The sequence below is a fragment of the Carcharhinus amblyrhynchos genome, chromosome 12, assembly GCF_965287045.1.
Source record: "Carcharhinus amblyrhynchos chromosome 12, sCarAmb.v2.hapA, whole genome shotgun sequence".
Lineage (NCBI taxonomy): Eukaryota > Metazoa > Chordata > Chondrichthyes > Carcharhiniformes > Carcharhinidae > Carcharhinus > Carcharhinus amblyrhynchos.
In genome coordinates this window covers 42,442,710-42,461,892 of record NC_137335.1, presented here as the reverse complement: position 1 = coordinate 42,461,892, position 19,183 = coordinate 42,442,710, and the positions used below count along the sequence as shown (strand labels likewise).

At 39.5% G+C, this 19,183-nt stretch overlaps 1 protein-coding gene across 2 annotated transcripts in view; it reads left to right on the top strand.

Moving 5' to 3' along the window:
* sptbn1 (spectrin, beta, non-erythrocytic 1) overlaps positions 1-19,183 on the top strand; it is a 260,511-nt gene that overhangs the window by 172,751 nt on the left and 68,577 nt on the right. For both annotated transcript variants that reach the window (XM_080200448.1, XM_080200450.1), the window contains 3 exons: positions 10,417-10,568; positions 17,865-18,038; positions 18,251-18,342. In XM_080200448.1, the coding sequence (XP_080056574.1) occupies positions 10,417-10,568; positions 17,865-18,038; positions 18,251-18,342 (418 nt within the window). The remainder of the gene's footprint in view (positions 1-10,416; positions 10,569-17,864; positions 18,039-18,250; positions 18,343-19,183) is intronic.

The following is a 19,183-nucleotide window of genomic DNA, read 5'->3' as shown; positions in this document are numbered from 1 at the left end:
TGTGCCAGGTTGCATTTGCAACTATCTTCAGCCTCAGGAGCAGAGTGGATGATTCACCTCTGTCTCCTCCAGAGGCCCCTAGCATCAGAGATGCTAGTCTTCAGCCAATTTTATTTACTCTATTTGATATCAAGAAACAGCTGAATGCACCAGATACTGCAAAAGCTATGGGCCCTGACATACTAGCACTTGAAGAATTGTGTGCCAGGACTAACTGTACCCACGAGTCAAGCTGTTCCAGTACAAGAATAACTGGAATCTTTTCAGCAATGTGGAAGATTGTCCAGTTACATCCTGTCCACAAAAAGTAGGACAAATCCAACTATCATCAGCTTGTTAGTAATCACCTTCCCTCCATGATAGGGTCAGAAGTTCACTGATGATTTAAGTGTTCAACACCATTCGTGTCAGCTCAGAATAGGAACAGACAATATTCAGGCTTGGGCTCAAGTGGCAAATGAATTTGTGCCATGCATGTACCAGGCAATGAATATCTCTTGAGAGAATCTAACAATCTCCCCTTGGAATTTGGTGGCTTTCCCATCACTGAATCTTCCACTATCAACATCCTGGGAGTTACTATTGATCAGAAACTGAACTGAAATACTTTGGCTACAGCAGCTTGTAACAGGCTCGGATTACTGTGGAGAGTAATTCTTCTCCCAATACCTGAAAGCCTGCTCACCATCTATAAAGCACAGATCAGGGGTGTGATGGAATGCTGTCCACTTGCCTGGGTGGGTGCTGCCCCAAGACTCAAAAGCTCAACAGCGTCCAGGAAAAAGACTGTGTGATTGGCACCCCACCCTCCACCTTCAACATCCACTCCCTGCACCACCAATGTACACTGATAATAGTGTGTATTATCCATAGAAACACTGCAGCAACTCACCAAAGCTACTTCAACAGCCACCTTCCAATCCGTCAACCTGTTACCAGCTAAAGGTCGTGGGCAGTATATGCATGGGAACACCATGACCTGCAAGTTCCCCTCCAAGCCACACCATCCTGACTAAGAAATATATTACTGTTTGTTTTACTGTTGCAGGCTTAAAAATACTGTAACTCCCTCTGTAACAGTATTGTGGATATACTTAGATCACATGAATTTCAGAGGTTCGCAATGGCAACTTGCCACCATGTCCTTGAGGGCAGTTAGAGATCAGCAATAAATGTTGGCCTAATCGATGCCCACATCCCATGAAATTTTTAAGAATTATTCTACTGTACCATGTTTACACAAGCAAATGTAAATATAAGAAGTGCTACAAAACCTAATTACAGCTTAGGAAGGGCAGGTGTATATCAACTACTTGCACATATATCATGCAGGCACAGTCAGAAAATTCAAAGTTAATTCTGCTGCAATACTTCACCAGAAGAGTGGGTTTAAGTTAGGTATTTGTGGAAAAACTTAACTTCTAGTAGTAACACATCAAAGAATGGGATAGTTTCCTTTCCTTTTACCACTGTGAAAGGAAAATTTTGCATGTAGAGAGCAGTTGTAACATTTCCCTATTGACAGAAGCTCAAGAGTTATGGAGCGTTCTATATGATATACTTTTATACTTATAAAGCAAAAAAAAGGAGGGATAACTATGCAATTCAAGAATGATTCTGCCAACAGCACATTTTTCTTTAACAGGTATTCAAAGTAACTGGAAATGCTGATTTATGGCAGGACATGCTCCACAATTTTCTCTCAATATTTAGATGTTAAAAGGTCATGATTTGCTTTTTTTTAATGGGAAATGGCAAGGACTGCATGGAAGTTCTCTACATATCTTTGGTAATGTCTATTGTTTTATGGTGGAAGTTTGTGCACCACATCCTGAGAATGATTATATCCTGTATGTCAGAATCCACTGAATTAGTCAATATAATACAGAGAGACAATGAGATTGCCATTGTACATATAATAAGAAATTTCACATTCCTGAGCTTATTGTATTGGCAAACTGTCAGGATATGTATTTGATGATTAGGTCTATATAGTTGAAAGAGATTCACAACATGAAGCATTCATTGATTCCATGAAATATTTCCTGTATTTGGTTGCAACATCAGAGCTGCATATCTGTTATTTCTGGGAATGAATCCGACACTGCCTTATCAGTCATTACATATGTCAAAGTTTGAATAATTCTGTTTTTCTGTTGTTCCTACCACTTTACAATCCATCCCAAAACTTATTTTGAACAATGGGAGCTTCAGGTAATATTTCAGGAAATTCTATCGTAATTACATTGTCAAAAGTTGCCCTGAATTTGAAGCAGAAGCATAAAATTAGCCCAAGGAATATCCTGGTCACATATAGTATGGAAATAGAGTTAAAAGTTTATCAAAGTTTGCTGAAATATTAAAAAAGTAAAAATTTATTAATCACAACTAAGGCTTACATTAACGCTGCAATGAAGTTATTGGAAATTCCCTTGATCACCAGGAAACTGGAGCACCTGGAGGAAACCCAAGCAGACACTGGGAGAACGTGCAAATTATTAAGTATTGGCCTGCTTGTGATTGGCCTACATTTGAAATTTGGTTTTCTGATCCTGAGCTAATTTCACGTCCACACTATTGCTGTCTCTCTGAATAGCATCGATAATGAGAATCAGATCAACAGCCATGTCGAGCATTCAAGAATTCAGCAGAACATGTTCATATTGAAATTAATTCTAAAATGTAGTTTTCTTATTCAAGGGGTCAAAATAGTTTAATATTTACTGTAAATAGAACTTATTTGCCAATTAATAAAATACCAATTAAATTGCCACTTTTCAAACACACAGATTCCTGTGGATATATGAAATTCTTTATTTTCATTACTAAGGGCACATTTTCAGAAGTACCTATTGTCAGGACATGTGTGAGCCCTGCCAAAACATGATAGATGAAAGCTCACTTCAACAACAGTTGGGGAAGTAGAAGTCAAAGTACTGAAAAACATTTTCCGATCTTAACTTTTTGAACAATAAAACAGAAGTCACATACAAAGTATGTTCAGTGAAACCTGGCATGAGGATCAAGTCATAATTAGGGGATCTAGTTGGTTGCTTATGTTAATTACTAGCTGCAAAGTTGATTATGGAGTTTGTACATGTTAGTTGTCTGTATTCATCAAACAGACCACACTGACAATTTATTGCAATTTTTTGATTTGTAATATAATATTAATAAACCTTTGTCTTCTATCTCTCGTTACCTTTTCCACCATCCCCCAACCAAAACGTTTCTTTTATTTGCCCAATTAAGCAGACTTTGACTTGGCAATGTCTGAGTATGCATGAATAATTACTTATTTACTTATCCAGGTTGCTATTGTATGTAAGTTACATTAGGCTAATTCTGCAGGAAGGGCTAAGTTTCCTGAATTTCATTGACCAGCTGTGTCGTCCAAGGACGTTTGTTTCTTTTGTTTTCAAGTCAACCAGTGAGTAATATTTGCATACCTACATGTACATTTAATATTGGTATCTTTTTTGACAAATTATAAAAATGGAATGTTAGGGTATTATAGTGACTGATACAAGTTTAATAAAGATTGCCACAGCAATTATTTGGTAATTAACATCCTTTTGTATGTGCCCTGCACAAATCAGAAATGTCAATTTCAGACTCAATATTTGGATGAGTGTGGAGATGCCTGGAATATTTTCTGTCAGCCAGGGAGCAATGTTCCTGAACATTCTAAGCAGGAATTATTTGTTAAAAAGTTGTGGCATAATTTCATCTGCATTACATACGTTTTCATGAAATTATCCTCTGAGTTAGGAGTGTTGAGCTAACTCTTTTGTGGTTCCTTAAGATGAAAGCACGGAGCGTTTAAAAAATTATGTTGTACAGCTTGCATCATGTCATATTCTGCAGAAAAAGATTCTGTTGCAACCCCATGAAAAACAGGATAAAATCAAAAATAATTGGAAACACTCAGCAAGTCATGCAGAATCAATAGAGAGAAAAACAGAGTTAACAGACAGAATTTTTATAGGCAAGAACAGGGTGACCTGACTGCATGTAGGGAGTTTAAATCCCCAGAAATTGAAGTTGTGACACTACCCTGACATCATCACACCCTCATTTGGGTTTTGCCTGGGTGGGAGACAGTTCAGAGAAGGTTCACTGGGATGATCCCCGGTATGGAGGAGTTGTTTTATGAGGAAACATTAAACATTGGAATGCCAAAGATGAGATATTGAATTCTTAAGGGACTTGACAGGATAAATGCTGAGAGAATGTTTCCCCGCATGGGAAAGTATACAACTAGAGGCATAGTCTCAAAATAACGGGGTGCCATTTTATGACTGTGATGATGAGGGATTTCTTCTCGCAAATGGTTGAGAGTCTTTGGAACTCCTCGCCCCAGAGCTGTGGGGACAGAGTTCTTGTGTGTATTTAAGGCTGAGATAGATTTTTTTTATCAGTAAGGGAATCAAGGCTAGTGGGAAAGGGCAGGAAAGTGGACATGAGGAATGTTGGATCAGCCACGATCCTGTTGAATGGTGGAGTCAGCTCAAAGAGCAGAATGGCTTTAGTCCTGTTCCTATATCTTATGGTCTTATGGGATTGGAGGTGTTAGCTAAGCAATTGAGGTACTGATTAACTGTTTTAACACTCAAATATGGGCACCTGTCTCCTGAGCTGTCAACAACTCACCAGGGTCACCAATGCAAGTGCATGGCATGAGGAGCTTCTTCGGCAGAACTACCAAGTTAGGAAGGATTTGGTCAGCGAACCTGAAGAACTCCAGAAAAGTAGAGAGGCTGCTGTTCAAAGGATTTCTTCAATGAGAGTGCTACCACTGCTTCACCGATGATTGTCAACTTCTTGGAAGGCTCATCACGTGACTTCACAGTGATCATGTCTTCAGAGGGGTGCTTAGAAAATACCAAACACCAATTTTGCTAGCGTAGATCCTGTTTTGGGCCTCTTGTGAGATTTAACGGCCATAATGGAATTTGCATCCACAGTTAACACGGCCACCAGATCATGGCCATTGTGTTTGATAACTTTTCATCAGAACTAATGAAAGGTCATCAACCTGAAACATTAATTCTGTTTTTCTCTCTACCAATGCTGCAAGACCTACTGCGTACTTCCAAGGGGCTTCACAGGGTAGACATTAAGAAGTTGTTTCCCCTAGCTGGGGAATCTGAAGAAGGGTCATCCTGAAATGTTGGCTCTATTCTCTCTCCACAGATGTTGTCAGAGCTGCTGAGTTTCTCCAGCATTTTGTTTTTGTCTGCTATTAACCACCCAGGCAAATTTTGTGTTGTCCACAAACTTATTAATGCTACTCCCCACATAGTTATCTATGTTGTTTATATAAATGACAAATAATAGAGGACCCAGCACAGATCCCTGTGGTACAGCACTGGACACAGGCTTTCAGCCTTCTGTCATCACCCTCTGTCTCCTACAACTAAGCCAAATTTGAATTCACTTCATCAAATTACCCTGTATTCCATGTGCTTTGCTTCCTTTATAAGACTGCCATGCAGACCTTGTCAAAGGATTAGCTGAAATCCATATACACTACATCAATTGCACTACCGTCATCTACACACCTGGTCACCTCAAAAAATCCATCAGATTTGTTGGGCATGACCTCCCTCTGATGAAGCCATGCTGACTATCCATAATCAAGTTTTCCCCTCCAAGTGGATATAGGTGCTCTTCAGAATTTTCTGCAGTAGTTTTCCTACCACTGATGGAGATTCATTGATCTATAACTCCCTGGCTTACCTTTATAACCCTTCTTAAAAAGCAAAACCACTTTAGCAGTTCTCCAGTCCTCTGGGACCTCCCCTGCAATGTGGAGATGCTGGCATTGGACTGGGGTAAACAGTAAGAAGTCTCACAACACCAGATTGAAGTCCAACAAGTTTATTTGATAGTAAACCCACAAGCTTTCAAAACGCTGTTCCTTTGTCAGGTGAGTGGAAAGTTCCGATCAGAGAAGGGCATATATATGCCCTATATATGCTTTTATATACCCATCTCGGATCACAACTTTCCACTCACCTGATGAAGGAACAGCGTTCCAAAAGCTTGTGGGTTTACCATCAAATTAACTTATTGGACTTTAACTTGGTGTTGTGAGACTTCTTACTGTGTGTACCTCCCCCAAGGAATTAAAAATTTGAGTCAGAGACACTGCAATCTCCTCTTGCTTCACACAGCAGCCAGAGGCATAATTCATCTGGACCTGGAGATTTGTCCACTTTTAAGCCTGCCAACACCTCCAATCCCTTGCCCTTCCCAATGTCAATTTGCTCAGAACTTCACAGTGTCTAATCCCAAGTTCCATACCTTCGTCCTCATTCTTTTGGGTGAAGCCAGAACTTTCTCATGTACCCTCTTGGCTTTTTTAATAGCTTTCTTAAGCTCCATCCTGTACTTCCTGTACTTCACTAATGTCTCTGCTGATTTGTTCCCCTTGTATCTACTGAAAGCCTTTCATTTCCCTCTCATCTGATCCTGCATATATCTGGTCATCCACGGTTCTCTGGGTTTGTTACTCCTTTCTGTGACCCTAGAGAGAACATGCTGAGCTTGTACCCTCTCTATTTCCTTTTTTAATGCCCTGCCCCAATGCTCATGTAGGTTTTCCCACTAGTAGCTGTTTCCAATCTGTTGTGGCCAGATCTTGCATGAATTGATTCTACTCCACTCTGTGTTAATCCAAAACTTGTCAAGCACAAGTTAAAAAGGAGCATATGATTTGTTATGTAAGAGAAAATGAAATTCCTTCACATTAGTCCATAATGTATCTGTGTTAATCTTAGCATTTCACATTCATAGTTCAATGTCATTTATGCTTCTCCTATTTGTATTGAGAATCTCGATATACTTTTAAATTTTATAATGTGGAACGTAATTGTAAATTTTCACACAAGATTTTTTTTAAATAGCAAGGTGTTTGGCAGTTTTTATACTGCTAAAATCTGTCTTGGATTGATAAAAGTAATTACAAAATGTAGTGTCAAGTTACATTTTTCTTTTGTCCTTCTATCTGTTTAGAATTTCAGGCAGGGAAAAGATGGGAGGAAAAATAAGGTATCTGTAAGTATAGTTGGTTGAGGAAAAATAACCCCTCTGTGAATATAGTTAACCAAATAACCATATTTTCTGCTAGTGGCATTGATGCAGTAACTGAAATCCTCAATGTGGTAACTCTAAACTGTATGTTATTTCCGTTAAGAGGAAACTTCCTTTCAGTGTTGCTTGAAGATAACACTAAATTACTACCTATTATTAATATAACTGCTCATGCAGTTTCCTTTTTCCTGAGTTGAGCTCTTCATAGAGTGTTCTCCTGTTTGTAAACCCATGGGAAAACTTCCTTACTAAAATGTAAGATGAGTAAGACCCCACCTATATCATCTAGTCCCTTCAGAGATTGTTGAGTAACTAAAAATACATACCATTTGATTGTAAGTTTCTTAACTGGCAACAGGGAGTTTTCAGGGTTAACAGATTTAACTCATAATGATAACTGTTCGTGTTCTCTATCACCCATAATGGCTGACTAATTCTAAAGTAAAACAAAAGTCTGGTACATACAGTTTGGATAAATATTGTACTTATAGAGAAATGATTTTGAAATGACCCTGACATGATCAGCTGCCTGTTAAATGTAGGAGAAATAATATATATTGAATGGGCAGTCTATTTCTGCATCACTTGAGCTTTGTCAATATGATTCTTTATTTTCTACATCTATGCTTTTTAAAGAAAAAGATAGAGTTTGAATGTTTTTTTATTAATTATGCAGTCTTGTTAACTAAGTCTCTTGCACATAAGGAGTATTCAAATAATGACAACTTTTGGTTGCTTGTAGATGTGGTTGAGGAGAAACTTATTTAATATTCTATTACCATGTGGCTATTCTAATAAAATTCCATTCTGTAACTACAAGTGACAGTATTATGCCAATTCAAAAGATCAATTTAAACAGTGATGCACTGTTCCAGAGGTAAAATAAAATAACTGCATATTGTGGGTCCCATGTATTTTTGGGTGTATATATTTTCACAAATGTTTATCACATCATTCAGCATATTTAGCTGCTGTTTCCCTGATTGCAAGGCAGAAAGCTTTGGCAACATGTCTTTCTTTATATTCTACTTTGAGATCACGATTGTTCACCATCTTCTGGTATGTTTTAGGGCATTATAGTTATGTAAGTAGTTGCATACAACCCAATTTCTCTTGAGCCTTAGCATTAGTGCGTTGTAATTAGTTCTTAAATTAATTTTCTGCTATTTTCATTCTTTTCAGGCAGAATATAATAGATTTTCAGTTTCAAATCTCCTATAAAGTATCTAGATTGAAAAGCTCAATTATTTATTTATTCCTCAGGCCTCAGCTGAAGATCATTTGATGCACTTATTTGTTGCTTAGCAGCAGTGTTTGAATAAATGTGACAATAATGGTCCTTGTGCGATCCATAAATAATCTGACCATACCAGTCCTCTCTTAGCTTGATAAACAAAGAGACTACTACGCAGTAGAGAAAAGGGAAGGTTGCCTTTTAATGTAACTAGGGCATTAAATCTGCTCATGTTGTTTTGAATATTTGAGGAAATTGCATTTTCTTGTAAAAGTGCACACTTGCGTTGCAGATCTGTCACTGGGGACTGTAATTCCTGTGTTTGAGCAACACTCCACTGTATTTGATGTGAATTTCTATTTCAGTGGCAGCACCCCCATTGCATCCATTACCCTTTTCAATTCTAATTACTGTATCAGTCATGATGCTGTAATCAGCTGTAGCCATGGAAGTTCATTTATAATCACAAGATAATTCTTATATTAAGATGGAAAGGGGCATGTGTTTATGCTTTTTTAATGCCCCAGAATTTTAGATACCTTTAGCCAAGGTATAAGGACACACTTTTTATTAAAACCTGACTAAAAATGCCAAATTTCAAAATCAAATGCTTTTGATAACAAGCTCCAGAAATCATGGAGGACAGCATCGCAGCCTTAAATATGAAAGCTAACTCCTAGTTGCGTGATTGTGACAGGAAAGTAAGATCAAGGGATTTATGTTTGCTTTTCTGCATTAATTATGTATTTACTGTCTGTGGTCACTGACTTAGCTGTACCAGATTCAATACAAATCTGTCAAATCTTAGAGATGCCATGTCAATTGAAAACTGCAAAGGTTCTACAAGGGATTCTTCTAATTTTATCATTGAGGATATGAGAAGTGAGAAAGCTTTGTTACAGAGGTAATAAATATAACCATTCGAATCATTGAAAACATTGCAATATGTTGAACATTTTGAATTATATATCTAGTTTAAATATAGCTACCAAGAAAAAGATAGAAGTGGTCCCAATGTCTCTTGTTAATACAATGACTGGTTCAAAGGCAAGTATGAAGCTAAAAATGATGCCAATTCTGAATTTATTCTTGTCATTTGCAGTCAGGAGTTGATCTAAATTCATAGTGATCTTTTCTGAAAGAGGGTTTCTATGATCATAGAATCCCTACAGTGCAGAAGGAGGCCATTCTGCCCAGCAAGTCTGCATCGACCACAATCCCACCCAAGCCCTATTCCTGTAACCCCATTTATTTACCCCGCTAATCTGCCTGATACTACGGTCAATTTAGCATGTGCAGTCAACCTAAGCTGCATATCTTTGGATTGTGGGAGAAAACCAGAGCACTCAGAGGAAACCCATGCAGACATGGGAAGAATGTGTAAACTCCACACAGTGACCCAAGGCCCTGTGATTAATATGAATGTGTGAAGTTTAATTTGAACTTTCCAGCTTTTCATTAAGTTATGAAATGCCTCTAATGCATAGGAATGGTCAGCAACCCACCTCCACAGAATCACTACAGTGCAGAAGGAGGCCATTCAGTCCATCAAGTCTGCACCAATTCTCCAAAAGAGCATCTTACCTAGGCCTAATGGTCAGCCCTCTCCTCAACCCCATGCATTTACCATGCTAATCCACCTAACCTACACACCTTTGGACTGTGGGAGGAAACCAAAACACTTGGAGGAAATACATGCAGACAGAATGTGTGCAAACTCCACACAGTCACCCAAAGCCAGAATCGAACACAGGTCCCTGGCGCTGTGAGGCAGCAATACGAATTATTGATTAAATCACTGTAGGGAAACTGTTTAAAGTTTTTAGATTTTTACAGTAATGAGCCATTAATTGATCTACTTGGAGCAAGTGGGGATGTAGTGGGTCAGATCAATTCACTTAGTTACCCCACGGCAAAGATTACTGAGGGCTGCAGCCCAGAGGCAGATTGTCTCAAAGCCTTCCACTTCAGCAGAGGGCAGTGAGATGTCACAGAGAACCTGGAAGTACTTAAAGCTAAAAGTTAAGATCAAATGCTCCCTTGATATGCTGATCAGTGAGTAAACCAATGTTTGTATCTTACAGACGAGCGTGAAGCTGTTCAAAAGAAGACTTTCACAAAATGGGTAAACTCGCACTTGGCACGAGTGTCTTGCAGAATCACAGATTTGTACACAGACCTACGCGATGGCCGGATGCTGATCAAGCTACTCGAGGTGTTGTCAGGAGAAAGACTTGTAAGTATTTAATTGACAGAAATATGCATGGTCAGTAATATTCCTTGGATCAAAGTGCTGTTATTTTTCCTTACACAAACATGTGTCTATGAAAGGCTTTGTTCAAGTAGCAGTTTTTGATATTAAATCAAACAAAGCATACATAAATTGCAGCTTCAGTTCTAACCTTTTAAAAACTGAAGTATGTCTTTAATTTCTGAGCAGCAGTTTTTCTTTTTGCCCAAAAGATGATTTGATTTATTATTGTCACATGTATTAGTATCCAGTGAAAAGTATTATTTTGTGCGTGCTATGCAGACAAAGAATACCGTATATAGAGAAGGAAAGGTGAGAATACAGACTGTAGTGCTACAGTCATAGTTTGGGTGTAGAGAAAGGTCAATTTAATGTGAGGTAGGCCCATTCAAATGTCTGATGGCAGCAGGGAAGAAACTGTTTTTGAGTCAGTTGGTACATGACCTCAGACTTTTGTATCTTTTTTCTGACAGAAGAAGATGGAAGAGTATGTCCGGGTGCATGGGCCCCTTGATTATGCTGGATGCTTTTCCAAGGCAGCGGGAAGTCAGGCAGTGTCACTGGATGGGAGGCTGATTTGAGTGGATTGGGCTACATTCATAACCTTTTGTTGTTTCTTGCCGTCCTGCTCAGAGCAGGAGCCATACCAAGCTGTGATTCAAACAGAAAGAATGCTTTCTATGGTGCATCCTGTAGAAGTTGGTGAGAGTTGTAGTGGACATGCCAAATTTCCTTAGCCTCCTGAGAAAGTAGAGGTGTTGGGCTTTCTTAACTATAGTGTCTGCATGGACGGACTAGGACGGGTTGTTGGTGATCTGGACACCTAAAAACTTGAAGTTCTTGACCATTTCTACTACTTCCCCATTGATGTAGACAGGGGCGTGCCCTCCACCATGCTTCCTGAAGTTGATGGCTATCTCCTTCGTTTTGTTGACGTTGAGGGAGAGATTATTGTCATTGCATCAGTTCACCAGACTCTGTCTCTCTCTTATACCGTGTCTCATCATTGTTTGAGATCCAACCCACAACAGTGGTGTCATCAGCAAACTTGAAAATCGAGTTGGAATTTGGCCATACAGTTGGAGGTGTATAAGGAGTATAGCGAGGGACTGAAAACACAACCTTGCGGAACACCGGCGTTGAAGATGATCATGGAGGTGTTGTTGTTGCCTGTTTTTGTGGGTTAGGAAGTCTAGGATCCAATGGAGAGGAAGGAACCGAGTCCCAGGCCACAAAGTTTGGTGATGACTCTTTTAGGAATAATGGTGTTAAAGGCTGAGCTGTAGTCTATGAATAGGAGCCTGACGTAGGTGTCTTTGTTATCTGGGTGCAGGAGGAGGCAGGAACTGATTTGTGCCATGACTAACTTTCTAAAGCATTTCATAATGAAGGATATCAGAGCCATCAGACAATAATCAAAAAGGTCTGGCATTTTAGGTGGCTAGAGTGTGTTTCAGAATAATGACAATATTTAATCCCCATACCAGCTGCAGTAATTATTGTGAAGCAATCCACACTTAGTAGCCTTTGGATAATGAGGCTGCTACATACAGAAATTAGCAGAGGGCTCATCAAAATCAATCTCAATCCAAAACTTGGTCCTTGTGTGGAGTAATCCCTATCTCTACTTCTTTACTGACCTGCAACATGACCTCTTTTAAGATGTGAGCAGGACAGAAAGCCAGGAAACCTCAGTGAAAGGTCTGACCTTGGCTTTTCTGATAGGGACAGGCAGGCACACTTCATACTCTTTTCCATGACCTGTAAAATGACATCCAGCTAAAATGCTGGTGGGACTTCTACTAATAACACTCAGCAACTATTTTCTAGACACCTCTGCTGTTTAGTCCCCTTTCAGGATCATAAAATTAAGCCTTTAGGATTTCATTTTCTGATGCCAAAAACTACAGATATTTCAACCGTTATAAAACAAAGCATGGACAAAAAGATTAGGCTCTTAATGAACAAATTATCATCTTTGATGTTGCTCAACCGTTAAAGTTGACATGAGAATCTCTTGAGTCATGACGAAGCTGTTTTGACATCCTGAAGGCAATACAATTAAAACACTCCTTTATTTGAATATACTCAAGAATGTCTGTTGCAATAGCACACTTATTGTAAGTTGAGATTCGACTGATCATTAATCACCAGGGCAACGAGAAAGCTATGGTTTCCATAATGATGTTCCCACAAATAGGACATTTAAATAGACACTAGCTTCTTAAGGGTCAGATTACTGTGGTCTTGAGAAAAGCATTCTTGTGTTTCATTTCCCCAGTGTGAATTATTACTATTATTTGCTCTCAGCCACATGGTAAACTGTAACATTAGTAATTTTCACTGAGCTAAATTATTAAGCGTGCAAAGTAACCAATTAAAGCTCCTGGGCTTATTTCTTGTATGACCACAAGTATCTCCTATCAAATGATCATATCATGTGGTACATGATATGCAATACATGCAATAAAAAAATCTGTGGAATTTTGTTTTTCTACAGTGTTGTAGGGTTTTTAACAACCACTTGAACATCTGGAAAAAGCAGACTATCTCACCAAAGGATGCCAGAATACAAAACTCCTTCGGCTACTGTGTTGGAGAATCAGTATAGTTTATGCATATAATCTCTAGTGTGATGTTTGAACAACTATTGACCATAACTATTGCTATTAACTGAGATGATTTGAGTTCTGCTGATTTGAATTTAAGTTCTGCTTTGAAAAAGAAGGAAAATGAGCATTTAATCAATTGCTGTTCTGTTACAATATCCAGCTGTGGGTCAAGCAGGAAAACTAAAGATGGCGAATAGCCTTGTTTAGCCATGAAGAGAGATGGAGTTGATGGTTTAGAATGAAGTTTCTGGTGTATACTGAAGACACTGAATTTGGTCACCCCAAATATTTAGTTGGGTGAATCCAAAGAAAATATTCCTGTATAAAACCCATGTGTCAGGAACTCACAACTGCCAAGGCTATCTACGTTCAACTCCATAACATTACCCCATTTTTGCACTGCCTCAACTTATATCTTACTAAAACCTTCATCCATACCTTTGTTATATCCAGACCCAACTAATCAAATGACTGGTTATATGCACTCTCCATGAACTTTAACTATCTAAAACTTGGCACAGGACTCGTACCTTGTCCCATTTACACACCACCCTTCGCTTATTGACTGGCATTGACTCCCAGTTTAGCCAAAGCTTGATTTTAAAATTCTTGCTTTTGTTTCCAAAACTCTCCATGGTCACCTTTCTACCCATCTCTGTATCTCTGTAACCTTCTGCATCCTACAATTCTCCGCCATCTTTGTGCTCCAGTTTTGGCCTTTTGCACACCCCCAGTTTTATTCTTTCCACAGTTTACAGCTGTGCTTGCATCTAGATATGCTCTCAGTTCTGCAATTTCCTCCTCTGCCTCTACTACTCTTGCTTCCATGGTATTCCTCAAAAACTACCTCTTTGCCTGTCCTAACACAAGTTTTTATGTGGTTCAGTGTCAAATTTTATTTGATCTTCCTGTGAAGCAGTTTGGAATATTTAATGGAAATGAAGGTGCTAACTAAATGCAAATAGTTATCGTTGATTAATGTAACAAAAATGACTGGCAGATACATATGATTTAAACTATTGGATAAAAGAAAAAAGTGCTTAGCCACTCTAATCCCAACCTGTTACCATAACTTTGTTGTTAATGGTTTTTGCCTTCTACACATTTAAGTTTGGTCTTTAGTTGTTGCAACTTTCCCAAAAAATTTCTAAGTGTCATAACCGTGAGAAGAAATTTGTTAAGCAATTTGACATATTAATATAAGCCTGGTAATTATTCTACAATAATATTGTGAAAGAAGGGCTTGATTTTGGGACTAGGGACTAGCAACAAGCAGTGCATTTGCTATTGGTTCGTAGAAGGTTGCCCACAAAGATCTAACGAGCTTGGATTTAGGTCTAGGTTTGGACTTCCCCTGACAAACAATACTTCAAGTCTGGTACCAAGTCAAGGGATCTCCAGGCATGCAATGCAAGTGGTGCTGTTAGCAGAGTAAGCAGCCAGTCACATTGAAGTGTTCCCATAGACAGCAAACCAGGAAGTATAAAAACACCTTCATCCTCAATTTAAAAAATTTACAGGCAATGCAGTAAATAATTGGAACATAAATATTTGTGGAGCTCAAATAAAGTTCAAAAAAAATATTGAGCTGGATTCCGTACTTTTTAGCCAAAGGATTTGAAGGCAGGGGGTATATGTTCCAAACCTGTCTGATGCTCCCCACCTGCAGGTGGTGGGCCGTTAAATTGATGCAGGGCAGCCATGAGGATCATGAACAAATTTCACACACCGCCTTACCCTAATTTTTTTTTTGTTGTTTTAAATATGTGGAACTCCTAATGCAAAAAAAAAATCAATAATTATAAAATTAACCTTTCAGGTCCTGTGAGTCTATTGAGTAATAATTATAAACCTTGTTATGCCATTATAAACAGTTATTTCCTCATTCAACAAGGTGTGACTTTTTTCAAAGGTTGAAAAAGTGAGACGAAGAGCATGAGGCAACATCAACAACCTAACACCTTTAGTCATAGAATCTGAGAATGTTTATGCCATAGAGATCATTCAACCTATCGTGTCTGTGCTGGCCTTCTGAGGGAGCAATCCACTTCGTGCCACTCCCTTGCCTTTCCCCCAAGGCCCTACAAATATTCTCTTTTCAGATAATGATTCAATTCCATCTTGAAAGCCTTGATTGAACCTACCTTCATCGTACTATCTGGCTGTGCATTCCAGATCCTAACTATTTGCTGCATTGAAAGGTTTTTCCTCATGCCACCTTTCCTCCTTTTGTTAATGACCTCAAACCTGTGCCCTTTGATTCTCAATCCTCCCATCAGTAGGACCAGTTTTTCACCTATCTACTCTGTCCAGACCTTTCACGATTTTGAATGCCTCTATCAAATATCCTCCCAACTTCCTCCTCTCCAAGGAAAATACTCCCAACTTTTCCAGTTGTGTGAAGTTCCTCATCCCTGAAGCCATTCTTGTGAATCCTTTCTGTACTCAAATGCCTTTCCTAAAGTGTGGTGCTGAGAACTTGCGTCAGTACTCCAGTTAAGGCTTACCTGTTTTTTATACAGGTTTAATTTAACTCTTTTTCTTTTGTCCTCAATGCCCTATTGATTAAAACCCAGGATGTCCTGTGCTTTATTATGTAATGAAACATCCCAAGATGATTCACAGGCATCATGAAACAAAGTATGACATCAAACCATTCAAGAAAATCGTAGGTCAAATAACAAAAAGCTTGGTCAAAGAGGTAGGTTTTAGGACTGTACTAAAGGGTGAATTCCAGGTAGAATGGCTGAGGGGTGTAGGCGCGTAATTCCAGAGCTTGGCCTGGCATGGCTATCCATTTGGGGATGCTCGAGGCTAGAATTAGATGAGTACAGGTGTCTCAGGGTGGGGAGTTTGAGAGAATTACAAGGTCGTGAGGGGTCAGGTTATGGAGAAGGGGTTTAAAAACAACTGAGAATTTTCAAATCAAGATGACCCTTAACTGGGAGATGGACTATTTTCAGCTGTTGGATGTTGCTTGACTTCACCCCCTTACCAGCTCATCTGCTGCTGAACCACTCATTCATACTTTTATTATCTCTAGATTTGACTATTTCAAAGTGTTCCCACCTGATCTCCTACATGGCTCTCTATTCGGGGATGCTGGAGAGGCTAGGATTAGATGATTGGGGGTGGAGCGGGGGTGCAGGGTGTGGCTGGTGGTGGTGGTAGCTGGAAAAGATATCTGGCTACACAGCTATTGTGGAGAGAAACCATCGACTGACCCTTGGTTTAATTTGGATCATCATTCTCCGATTCCAGGTAATTTCAGCAATGCAATGAGTGCCACTAGGATCTTTACACTTTTGGCCACTTAATGAAAGTATGAATGAGTTTCAGCAGCAGATGAGATGATGAGGATGATGTTGAGCAACATTTAAAAGCTGGAAATAGGTGCTCCACACTCTGGCACTAATATGACGTCAAAAGTTCATCTTGGAGTCAAAGATGATACAATGGGAGTGAGTTTACCATTTTTTTTCTAATTGCTGGGCGGACCTGAAACTGGAAGAGTTTCAGATCTGTCTTTTGGGTGTGTTTTCAGGCTCTCCCCATACGCTGTCTGCGTGCAAAAATATCAGCAAGCCTGTTGCTGAAGTCATGGGTGGGGCTTAACACACCTGAAACCCTGCAGAGGGAATAGTGTGCATGTGCAGGCCACTGATGCTGCACACATGTATTAGCAGGAGCCTGCCAAAAGAGAGAGCGCTGTCAGGTGCGCGTGCGCGCGCGCACACACACACACACCTCCCCCCCCACCCCCCTGCAATTGTTGGGATCCATGGCCCAAGATATAGCCGCTGCCAGCAGCTTCACTCCCGTGCTGTCTACACCCACTACCCATCCCCCCCATTGGTTGCGGCAAAGTGGCAGTGGGCCCCCCTTCCACCTCCCCACCACCACCAATCCCTGCTGACTGGCAGTGGCCCCCCCACACTGGTCCTGCCCCCAGCATTGCCCAAGTGCCAGAGTGACACTGCCAGCCTGGCACTGTCTAAGGGGCACCCCCCTTGCCTTCAGCATCCCTGTGGGGTCTCAATGGTCTCCGGTTCCACTGGCGAGCCCAAGTTGACTGCTCCCTGTTTGTGGGGAGCATGTCTATTCCTTGCCGGCATGAATTTTTCCCAGGGGGCAGGCCTGGGCGATTGAGCGCTGGCCTCGTTAAGCAAATGTAAAACAACATTATAATACATGTCCATATATTAACCTACCTCCCGCCCATTTCCAATGCGAGGCTGACCTTGCCACAAATGTGGCACTCTTACAGTGTGCCGTGAATACCAGCACAGTCGTGCTAAGTGTTTTAGCTCGACCTTACCACCATGTCATGCCTGAAAATGGGTGGATCGCAATGGTAAAATCACCCCTAATGTGTTCAAGGGTTCTAGAGGGGAAAGTGGGTTTAGAGGTGGGATGGTGATAAATTTTTAATTTTCGTCCTAAGTGATTTTTGATTGGTTGTATTTGGGAGGGATCTTCAACAGCACATTTTCTGAAGAAACATGGAATTTGCTATCAGTTTCAGAGCTGTAAGGACAGTGAATGCTGACAATTTTGCTGTCATTACAACTGAAAATTCTGGACCAGCATTTATTCAGTACTCCAGTGCTACAGTTCTTTTGCATGATATTTGGTATTTATGTGCATATTCCCCCTCTTTCTCAACTAGCCAAAACCAACAAAAGGACGAATGCGAATCCATTGTCTTGAAAATGTTGACAAAGCCCTTCAATTCCTTAAAGAGCAAAGAGTACATTTAGAAAATATGGGATCCCATGATATTGTGGATGGAAACCACCGACTCACTCTTGGTTTAATTTGGACCATCATTCTTCGATTCCAGGTAAATTCATCAATGCAATGATGCTGCTAGGATCTTTAGGATTAATTAATGTTTGTTTTAATTATTCTACACTTTGGCCACTTAAACAAAATATGAGCGTTCCTTTTTGTGCAAGCACCTGATGTGTTTAGGACCACTTAAACCTGCTTCTCTTCAGTAGCTCAAATTTTGCAACTAAATTAACCAATTTGATATTCATTTTTATTATCCAGATCCAAGATATCAGCGTTGAGTCAGAAGACAACAAGGAAAAGAAATCTGCAAAAGATGCTTTGCTGTTGTGGTGCCAAATGAAAACAGCAGGGTGAGTGCCATAAAGGAATTGCTGTAATAAAGTTTCTGTGCAATTGTGATTTTGTTCTTTTAAGCTCTTAAATTTGGACAAAAATCTGCTTTGCTTCGCCTTAGCGCTCTTACTACTTTTATCTTTGATGGGATGTTTCAGTTAAGGTCCCCTTTGAATGTTCAAAAACAAAACCATATCTTGTGTTGTTTTGTTAAATATATTTATAATATCTATCAAATAATAACCTCCTCAATTGGAGCTATCTTTTGAAGGCATTTTGTAAACTTTTGGGTTGCAATAATGGCTTTGGTATTGCAAATATAATCAATTCAAGTATTTGTCTTATTTTTGGATGAATAACTGAGTAAAGGATTCCTGCAAACCATCTAAATGGTAGATTTATGTATTTAGCATGCTTTTAAAGCTAAATAATTTGGAAATGAAGTGATGTTTTAGGGGCAAAGTATTAGAAACATTATAATCCAGTTCTTAAGTTTTAAAAACACAGCTTGTATGTATGCATTTACTCTAAGTACATGCACACAGGTCACCTTCACTAAAAAGTGCCTTTACTGCTAATAGGTAGATTAACTTCAGTTCTTAATTTCTGAACTTATACCTGAGTTTATAAAGGCAGCAAAATTCTGAATAAATTAGCTCTTACTCATTGCATTCTTTTCTTCACCCACTGCTATTTTGAGGAAGCCTACATTTGGTTCTTTCTTGGCATAGAACTTAGAACAGTACAGTACAGGCCCTTCGGCCCCCGTTGTTGTGCTGAGCTATATCCAAACCCAAGATCAAGCTATCCCACTCCCTATCATTCTGGTGTGTTCCATGTGCTTATCCAATAATCACT